General features: G+C 32.0%; 1 protein-coding gene across 1 annotated transcript; it reads right to left on the bottom strand.

The window, feature by feature from the left end:
* Positions 1-6,351: 6,351 nt before the first annotated feature.
* LOC101210034 (UDP-glycosyltransferase 74E2) lies at positions 6,352-8,677 on the bottom strand. Its single transcript, XM_004145674.3, has 2 exons — positions 7,968-8,677; positions 6,352-7,342 (listed from the first exon to the last, which is right to left on the bottom strand). Exons 1-2 carry the CDS (start codon positions 8,619-8,621, stop codon positions 6,557-6,559), a joined length of 1,440 nt encoding a protein of 479 aa, XP_004145722.1. The 5' UTR covers positions 8,622-8,677; the 3' UTR covers positions 6,352-6,556.
* Positions 8,678-10,686: the final 2,009 nt, after the last annotated feature.

Below are 10,686 nucleotides of genomic sequence, written 5' to 3'. Positions count from 1 at the left end.
AATTACAAAATGATCATGCATGTATGGAATGGTCGTACAAAATCTAATCAACTTCTAGTTGAGTAGGTGAATGCTTTAATAGATGCTAGAACCAGATCTCTACCTATAAGGGAATTAAACATTGAAAGTTGAGCTATAAAAACCCGTGAGTGACAACTTTTAAAACAAAGCATGATAATGAAAACCATGAGCAAAACATACATAAACTTAGCAAAACACATTTTCTTTTCAACTTTTAGCTTTTAACTTTTCCTTTTCTTTCTTTATTTCTATACCTGAACTCTTCATATCTACAGGATGAAATAAACTCTAGGCTTGTGATAACTTGTAGAAATACAAGTTATTATAGCCTTTTAGATAGAATAATGGAACCAAAATGCATAAGAATTTTTCCTATTTATCGCTATGTACCTCTTTATCGCATAATAGCTAAATCCTCATTGAGTACACATTTTTTTATTGCTTGTCCAAGTGTAAGCGAAATAATAGTTTTTCCTGGATGACTCAGGGTCAAACATAGGATAATACTTATGAATTAGGCGGTATAAAAGAATAAACTATACAGTATGACCAATAGAAGTTAAAACTACGCATCTACTTATGTACACTAGAGATTAAGGGGTACTGGAATGGTAATGAGGTGGAGATACAAACTAACTTGTACGTAAGAAAGGGGTAAAGGAAGGTCTACGCATTATTAGGCGATTAAGCAATATGAAAGCCTTTTGCGATATAACTTGCTTAACTAGTTTATGATTAAGACAGCCTCCTCTCTGAGTCATTAAACACCACACTTGGTCTCCTTCTGGGATCCAAATGACTAAGCCTAACTAAACAATATATATCTAGAAGTGTTTACTTATAAAACTTATAGAGCTTCGCGTTTAAGGGTAGCAACCTCTCGGTGCCTAATGCCTACACTTGTTCTCCTGTTTGGATACAAATAATGACAGATATCTCACCAAGATGTAGTTTATCTCTGAAGTCCTCCTTGCGTGCGTTAGTCATATCTTTGCTACTTGCCCTCTCAGATAGTTGGCAATATACACTGGTCAAGTGATGTATATAGCTCAGCTAATGTGATAAGAGTAGAGTTATAAGCAAAACTTCTTATCAAGAACTTATCACAAACCTAAACTACGATTAACACATTGGCAGATGAAAAGTAAATAATGTAGGCCTTCGGCCATTGTACGATATGAATAACATATATTACAAAGACAAACAAAAATGAAAAGAAAAGAAAAAGAAAAAGATTACAAGTTAGAGGAAAAGTGGAAGATGAACTCTTCTCTACTTAGACTCTAAGCTTTCACTTTACAATCTAATCAGAGAAGAAGAAGAAACCATTACAGACAGTGGAAAGACTATTCCTTTCCATCTTTCTCTAGGGTTTGACCCCTTCAAGCCTTTTTTAATGGTGTAGGAGGAATCTTTTTACATGCAACGTTTAGGCGGGAAACTATTCTTCTAGATGTGTCAACACTGAAAGTAGCCTCTACCAACAAGTCACACCGCTAAAACTACCATTTTTGTCTCCTAGTGAACCTCTTCTCATGTCCTATATGGTATTCTCGTCTAGTTTTTGCTTGATTCGCTAGATTCTTCTTTTGTTCATAATCTTGTGTTAAAACACTAAAAACACGGTAAAACAAGCATGAAGGCTTATGTAGAATGCATTTTCAATTATTTTTTGAATTTTCAACATAAGATAGGTGTTTTGACACTTTTGCTATGCATTTTGGCTTCATTATTCTACCTAAAATGACATAATAACTTGTATTTCTGTAAGTTATCACTTCTTTGTGCAGGATAACCACCCTAGTCTCTTTGGTCGAGTGGTTTAGTGAATAATATGCGAGTGAGCCCTTTCGGATTAGCCATCATGGCACCTAGCTTAGTAAGCTTAATGGAGGAGATTCTTTTTTGTACAACAACGGAGTGTGAGATTGATTCGACTTACGGAGGACACACATGCCAATACCATTGAGCAAGTTGCCATAGAAGAATTTTAAGGTTATAGACTTTTAGGTTAATGAATGAGTGGTTTGTTTCTTATTTGCTTATACTCATAATTGTTTCTACTTCAATAAATATAAAAACAAAATTGAAGCACTTGAACTTATGAGCAAATTTTTTTTTATCATGGGTTCTTTCGTTTCATTGTAAAGAAACGTCTTTTCATGTAACAATTGAATTAACTAAATAGATTATGAAAAGGTAGGTGTAACTAGAACCCCGACCCTCAAATATTACTTCTTAGTTTTTATAGGAAAAAGTAAAGTTAATATTAAAAGAAACAAATAGACTAACAATTAGGTTGAGGCACAAATATATCTATGATGTATGGTGGATCTCTTTAAGGAGACTCTAGTTCTCTATGATGTATGGTGGATCTCTTTATATCAACCACCGCTGCAACAAATATTCTCTAGTAGTTTGTCCTCTCATGATACAACAACCTAATTTAAAAGTTGTGTAGTAGCTCAAACCATTATACACACATCTGAATGCTCCCACAACTAAAACATGATTCTTTAGTTGAATCTTTGTTGGTGTGTTGTGTTCATTTTAGATGTAGATGATTATTATATAATTAATGAATTTTATTTTACATTCCTCAAATAGTAAAAAGGAAAAACATTTTTCTCTAATTTATGAATAAAACTATGTTAGCTTTTAACTTTGGGTGTGTTTAGTTGAGATATTAAAGTGTTTAATTTTGTCAAAAAACTATTTTGAAAAAAATTACACGGTTTGATAAATTAGAATAATGCATTTTTTAGAAATTCATTTATAAAATAATTTAGTTTAGAGAAAACATTCAAACCAAATTTTTAGAAAATGAATTTAGGTGATTGACCAAAAAATTGGTAATTTTTTCTATATTTATGAAAATTACAAAACTGCCCTCCATACTACATTCTCCAATCTTATTAATATTACGGACTTGAAAAAAATAAAGTATTGTTAAAAAAATATCTCACCTTTTTTTCTCTTTTATTTTCAATAATTACTGAAACAATACAATAAATTAGCTGTGTGTGTTTATTTCTAGTTGCATTATTAATTTTCTTTTCTCTTATTTTTTCAAAAGAAAAAAAAAATAATTATGTTGATTATGAATTTAAATATCAATATTCTTCTAATTTTAAAATAAAACTATCCAAAAAAAATTTAATAGGAAAAAAATAATGTTGTTGATTTAATAGGAAAAAAATAACCTTTTTTATTCTAACTTTACTAATTTCAAAATTTTAAAACAATTAGTTTCAAGATATCGCACCATTAATTTCAAACTATATTTCTTTTAAAAAATAAAAATATATTTATTTTCCATTTTTATTTTCTTATGAAATTAGCTGATAGTGTTGAGTAGTCTTTTATGGTAATTTGAGTTAAGTATAAACATTTTTGGTATATGACAAACTAAACAAAATTTAAACAGTTATAAAAAAGTCTAACCAAACATGTAAGTGCTTAAATTTAAATTCATTTTAAAAAGAGTGTTTAAAAGAAAATGTATTCTTGAAAAATATTTTGTTCTTAATTCAATCCAAATGGATCTTTTTTCTGTTGGAATTTTTTGTCCTAAAACTCGTAGTTTGTAAATCATATTCTGTTCAATAAAGTGGTTATTGAGAAATTAAATATTATAATCTTAAATCCAATAAATCAAGTTCCAAGGCTATTTTTGAATAAACTTGAACTTTATGTGTAAACATAAACGTGGATCAAGTTCGAGTATATAGCCTAAATAGTCTATAGTATATGAAATAAAGGTTGGGCGCCTTATTTAGAGAAACTATGGATGCGGCCCACTTTGTAGTACAAACGAGGTGATCCTAATCGTTCATGTAGAGACATGAAAGTGGGGGCATCCTATGTAAAATGTTTACATAAGACTGAACCATGAATTAGTCATTTTTACGTTATAACACCGTTTACTGTTTAAAACTGACTATCTCAATTATTGATGATCTAGGTAACTTAGTCTTAATCCTGAGTTAACTATGAACTCCTGTTCACACGAGATTATCCTTAGATCTGCATAGGTGAGGGCAGCTCATCAGCGTTGGCCCAATAAGCCTCCCATTTCAGGGGTAAGATCATGTGGATAGCTGGGAACATAGGGTACAAGATGGAATTCACTCCTACCCGCTTTAGGGTTAGTAGATAGGTTGTTCTCTTAAGCACTGAATCCAAGTCTTGAACAAGGGGCCCCACCCTCTCATTGGCCCGAGAGGGATTAAGTTTATAGGTTGAACCTTAAACCAATTGTTCAATAGTGGATTAGTGGGACTTAAGGAGCAAGATGTAATCTTGGGGGTAAAACGGTATTTTGACCCAGCCAAGGTTACGAGCAACCTGTGAAGGATTAACTTACTGATTATGGTTTTATCAAATGGACACAAATATATCTATAGTGAGGGGAGTGCAACTACGGGACTTTAGTGGAATGACCCGTTAGTTAACGAATGTTGATTAACTCGGTTTAAAAGAGTTTAGCTAGTTAATCTTGAATCGTTGGAGCCCATGATCTATAGGTCCATTAGGTTCCTCTGCTAGCTCATATGGATTAAACTTAGAACAGTGTGATGAAATAAGTCGAATTGGGAGAAGAAAGGGAAACCGATAAATATAGTGATATAGTCATCGGTCTTCTAATTAGAAATAGAGCTTTATGTTTTACATACTATAAGTATGAATGCGGATTCATACTAAGAAGCTCAGAATTGATGGAATTGGTCAAAAATAGTAAAAAGTCAAAATGTTGACTTTTGACTTTGAAAAGTCAAACTTTGACCGGCCTTATATTCAAATGTGATTTGAATTTTGGAAAAATGAATGCGGATTCATGCTCGGGAGGTTGGAATTAGTCAAGACGGACAAAATGGTAAAAAGTCAAAATATTGACTTTTGACTAAGAAAAGTCAAAGTTTAACTTTTGACTAGAAATATCTAATGACCATTTTACCCTTGGACTAAGTTAGTGGGAAAATCCAACATTTTGTTTGATAATCCCACTAACTCTTAGTGGGAAATGTGGCTATATAAGATATAGACACCTAGCCCACTAAGTTCCACTAATTGTTAGTAGAACATTAGGTGTTGAAATTTGGCAAATGAATTGCATGCATTTTTGCATGTAATTAGGTTATAAATAGAAGTGTTTTCAAATGTTGAAAAACTTTTGCCTCTTTTATCATTTTTTATCATCTCAACAAAAGAAAAAAAAAAACCTTCCAATCCCATTTTATCTTCATTACTTTCTACACCAAAATTGGGTCCCACAACCCGGTTCTTTGTCTAGAGGATAGCAGTTGAGTACTAGTGGTGGTCTCGGTTAGAATTGGTAAGAAGATATCAAACCTTTTGAAAGCTTCAAAGGTAATATTTCTTAAAACCCTAATTTGATTAGTTTATGGTTACATGTTAATTGTGGCAATTAGGGTAGAAATTCGATTCTTTTTCGGCTGTGCATGACTTAGTTCTATCATTTTCATCTCTAACTGGAACAAAAAAGAGAGGTAATAAACATTTTGAGAAAATAGATGATTTTTTTATATGTTAAATGAATGGTTGATGGGTTGGAAGCAGCGATCGTGGTTGGATAAGGAAGCTTAGAGAAAGACAACACATTTTCCAGGTCTGGAAAGCCATACTTTGGATGGACATGGATACACAAATTCAAACTGAAGACTTACAACTTTCCTTTTCTTTATTTATAGTAATAAATTAATAGTTTGAGTCCTGACTAAATACGTCTACTATAACTATATATTTTATTATTTTAGTACATTAAATCTATAAATAGAGACCCTACAACCATATTTTCAAAAGGCTGACTAATTAAATATATTTCAAGTCTTAATGTTGATTTTTTTTCCAATTTAGTCCATAATTTTTTTACAAACATTTTTTCATCCAGTTTATCTACTAATTTATACAAATAATTTGATCAAAATTCATGTATATATAGCTCAACTAACATGAAATATGTCTTAACTAATGAATGAAGATTCCATCCCGATCTTAATTAAACAAACATAACTTCGACAATATTTTTAAAAATATGGTTAGCTAAGCCAAAAAAATTGACACTCGAAAAATATGCTTAGCTTCCTCTAACGTATAGATAATAGTTCAACTTTACTTTATTCTAAGACTACTCCTGTGAATAATTATAGAAAAAATTGAGACGGAGAAAATTTGTATAGAGGGAGGAGAAACCTTCTGTGTTTTTCATTTATTTTTCGTTATTGATGCAGTGGGAGGAAGCCTATTTGTCTGCCAAGAGAGTGTAAAAGACTCGCATTCAAAATCTGAGAATAAAAACCAACACAAATATAGAACTAACAGGGAAAAAATAATCTCTTAATGATCTTTTTCTCGTGGGCTGTTTTCCCTTCTTATTCAATATTCCACTCACCTCTACACCCTAGCCATTACCGAGTGTATAACTACATTTACATTTAAAATGATAGACTTGATGGGATAATACGAAGTATCTTTGATAGTTCAGGAAAGTTTTGCTACATTTTGCATTTTTTTTTCAAATGTTATTGCTATATTTGTGATGTTCCTGAACTATATTTGAAGCAGCCGTCAAAGCTGTCTTCCTAAAAAGTTGTTGTACAAAATGATTTATGTTTGTGTTTGAGGTTCCACCTTCCTCCATTGTGGCTTTTGCAAGTTCCCTCCATTTGTTCAAATTCTCTCTAATTTCCTTACAATCCTCTCCCTCCATAACTTGATTAATACATATCTCTATCTCCTCCCTTCTACAAAGTCCATCTTCCTCCATTCTCACCCTCTTCCCAATCTTCCACACATCCTCCACATACTTGGCATTCGTCGGCTGATCCGACCACTGTGGCATTGCCACCAATGGCACTCCCAAGCTCAGCGCTTCGAGCGTTGAGTTCCAACCGCAGTGGGTGACGAAACATCCAACCGATTTGTGGGTCAAAACTTGCAATTGAGAGCACCATTTGACTACTAGCCCTTTCTCGGCTATGTCCTCAATGAAATTGTGGGGAAGCTTGTGAAATTCAGATTCTCTAACTACCCACAAGAAGGGTCTGTTGGTGAGTTTTAGTCCCCACGCTACTTCTTCCATTAGCTCCTCTTTTGCTTCTGTTAAACTTCCAAATGACACATAAATGATGGAGCCTTTTTCTTGTGAATCAATCCATTTCATTGTTGAATCTTCATTATTTGGTTCAAACAAACTAAGCCCATAGTCTTTGTCTTTTGGTAGCCATCCATTCAAGTAAATGGAGGGAATCATGGGTCCAATACTTATGAAAGGAAGCTGCTTTTTTATCCATACAGATTCCTACATAGGGCAAAAAAAAAAAAAAAATCATTAACAAAAAAAAAAAAAACTAGTGTTGTTCAAATAATAATTAGACTTTATTGGATTATCATTGAAATAAGTTTTAGAATATGTTTTTATTTTGGGTTATTGATTATTTTGTTTTGTTATCTACTTTTGAGTTGATATCAAAGTAAGAGAGGTTAGTTCAAATTCAACTAAAGCTAAGTCATTTCATCCACATTTTAATATTGAATTTCACTTATCGGGTTTTATAAGAAAGATTTTCAACTTCCTTCGAGGAAAGGTTGAAATGTTGATATATAATATAAATTTTGTCATATAACTCATTGACGGCAAAAATTGGAACAAAAATATCATTTGATTAGTCAATCCTTAAAAAACGAAATAAGCAAAGTTCCATAAGTTTTAGGTAGTTATTGATGTTTCCAACAAAAAGAAAATAATTTTTAAAAAGTGTTTTTAGTTTGTTGGGATCTCTCCCATTTAGAATTCAAGCTTATATTCTTTTATTTTATTTAAGAAAAAAAAAATTATCACATATTCACATCTGGCAGTCATTGATGAAGATGGTATCGTTTGGGACGATACATCAAAGTACTTTTGATTGAAAATGAGTGTATACCTGTGGTTCTAAAGAGTCGAAAGTGTTGATGAAGACCCAATCGGCATCATCCAAAGCAGCAAATTGTTTAGTCATGAGCTCGATAATCGTCACATGTTTGATCGGATCAGAAAGAAACGTAGAGATATCAGAAGATCGAAAAGAAGGAAACCCATGATCCAAACAAACAAATCTTTCCCCCAATGGAATATCGAGACATCCTTTATAAAGACTATAATAAATAGCATTAACAGCAAAAGATTGAGTAAAAAAGGAAGCAGCAGAAACTCGAAACTCCTTGGCAATATCAAGAATCCAAGACATCATAGAATCATACACAATGCAAGAGACAGAATGATCACAAGAAGAAAGAAACTCAACAAGATGTAAACGAATGGAAGCTAGGCGTCTTCCCCAAAGGCCCATGGAACTTTCAGGTTCAGTTCCATTGTATGGTAAAAGAGAAACTCGTTGAAGGTTAATGAATGGAAAGTTATTGTTATTACGGGAAAAAGAAGAAGAAATGGGATTTGCTAAGGTGAGGGGGATGGTGACATGGATGCCTTGATGTGCTAGGTATTTGGCGAATTGTAGGAGTGGATTAAGGTGGCCTTGGGTTGGACATGCCACTACTACTACATGAACTTCCCCATGCTGTTTCTCATCCTCTCCCATTTTTAGTCACCCGTTTGAGTAAAATTGAGATATCATCAGATGCCTTAGTTCGTTTTGCTTTATATTGTCAGTGATGCAATGAATTTAAAGATCTTGGGATGCAAGGAAATTTGTCGACAAATGAGCTAAGTGAATGCGTCACACAAAGCTTTACTTTTCTATACTCAACTAAATAGTTTCTTTTTATATATTATATTATCTCATTGATTTTGGAAAATTGTGCCGGTTGAAATACACCTATATTTATCCAACAATTACATCAATTTGTCCAAATTCCTCCGTGACTAAAATGCCCCCAAAGTTAAAAAGATGTTTGATTATCTCCATTGAAGCACGTACACAAATTCATATACAAATAGAGATGTTCATTTAACCCGTAGAACACGTTCCATAGGGACCCATTCTGAACGAGGTGGGGAGTCCTCAAATACACGGAGAATGGGGGAAAGAGTGGGGATTATTTTTCTTCCATTGACTATTTAGGGTCAAAGATGGAGAATAAATTTTTCGACCCTTACCCCAACCCCACTCCTATATCCCGCCCCCACCCTTAAAGGAAAAAAATGTGCATACACACACATGTTTATATATATATATATATATATATATATATATATATATATATATTTATTTATTTATTTATTTATTTATTTATTTATTTGTTGTGTCTTAAAAAATATGGTGTAGTTGAAGGTTTTGTAAGAATAGTTATGGGTTGATCTTTGATTTTTTTTGGTAGGGATGTTTGAATTTTATGGATGGATTTCTACGTAGATTTTCTAATAGTTGAGTTTTTATTTTTATAAACTAAGAGAATTTGACATTTTAATTGTTTTAAATAACAAAATTGATAATATTCTATAAAAAAAGAAAGCAACATTAAAAATGTATATTTGAAGTAATTGTGGATTGGAAAAGATAGATGAGATTAAACCTTTTTTAGAAAAAGTGGAGAGTATTTCCCGGAGGGAATCTAGTTTCCAAGGGGAAATTTTGTGGAGATGGAGAATGGGATAGTGGTAGAGATGATGATGGGGATCATAGTGGCATCCCCATCGGGCCCCATCCCACCCCACCCATCGACATCTCTAGACACAATGTATGGATAGAAGACCATGCATCAATTTCTAACAAACTAGGATACTAATATATTTGAAGATATGTTTTCTTTTCTTAAAATGAAAATATAGGATGGAAGTGAATTTAACATAAAAATAATAGATATAATTCACTAAAACCACGAAAAATTATAAAATGTAAAATTAATTACAATTGTATGAAATACAATGCAAACAACGAAGGACGTACAATACAAAATGATAACATAAAAATTATTGAATTATAACAATTAATAGAGTGCAATAGAAAAATAAACACAAATTAATCATAGGAGAGAGAGAATATTACACGAAAAGTATGAAAATAAATGAAAAACTTCTCCATTAAATTGTTGAAGATATTCAAAAGAGTTATATAGATTTGATTGTGCGTTATTAATATATGTGTTTATTAAAAGTTGTTTGGATCAGTTTATTGTGTGATTATATGGTTGTATGTTGAAGTGAAAGATTTATGTGAGACTAATGTGATAAGCTTAGTATTATTGAGAATGTTTTGATTTATATAAATTACCATACATTGAATATTGTTACTTTTTAATAGTTTGATGGTGCTCTTATAATGCTAGTAATAGCCTTAAGGAAAATAAATGAGATAATGTTTCTCAATCTGAATATGCAAAGATTATAGAAAGTATTCCATTTTTTTATTAATTGTATCAACCATGTTATTGTATATGTTGTTGGAAGATTGAGTGTATATACACACATAATCCTGATTAAGATTATTTTATTGCTCTTTGTCATTTATTAAGAGATCTTAAGGTTACAATAGATTTTAGTTTTCATTGTAATAATTGTTAACCATGAGGTAGTGTATGCAAATCAAGTAACTTAAAATGACGAAGTAAGTAAGTTGTACTAGTGGGTGTGTTCTTAATGAGAAATGTACTAGTGTATGGGGACATTAGTATGAATGACATAGAAGCCTAATGGAAGATGTAATA

This window comes from Cucumis sativus, chromosome 3 (assembly GCF_000004075.3).
Source record: "Cucumis sativus cultivar 9930 chromosome 3, Cucumber_9930_V3, whole genome shotgun sequence".
Taxonomy (NCBI): Eukaryota; Viridiplantae; Streptophyta; class Magnoliopsida; order Cucurbitales; family Cucurbitaceae; genus Cucumis; species Cucumis sativus.
Note: the sequence above shows the minus strand (reverse complement) of the source record. Positions and strands in the feature narration are given on the sequence as shown.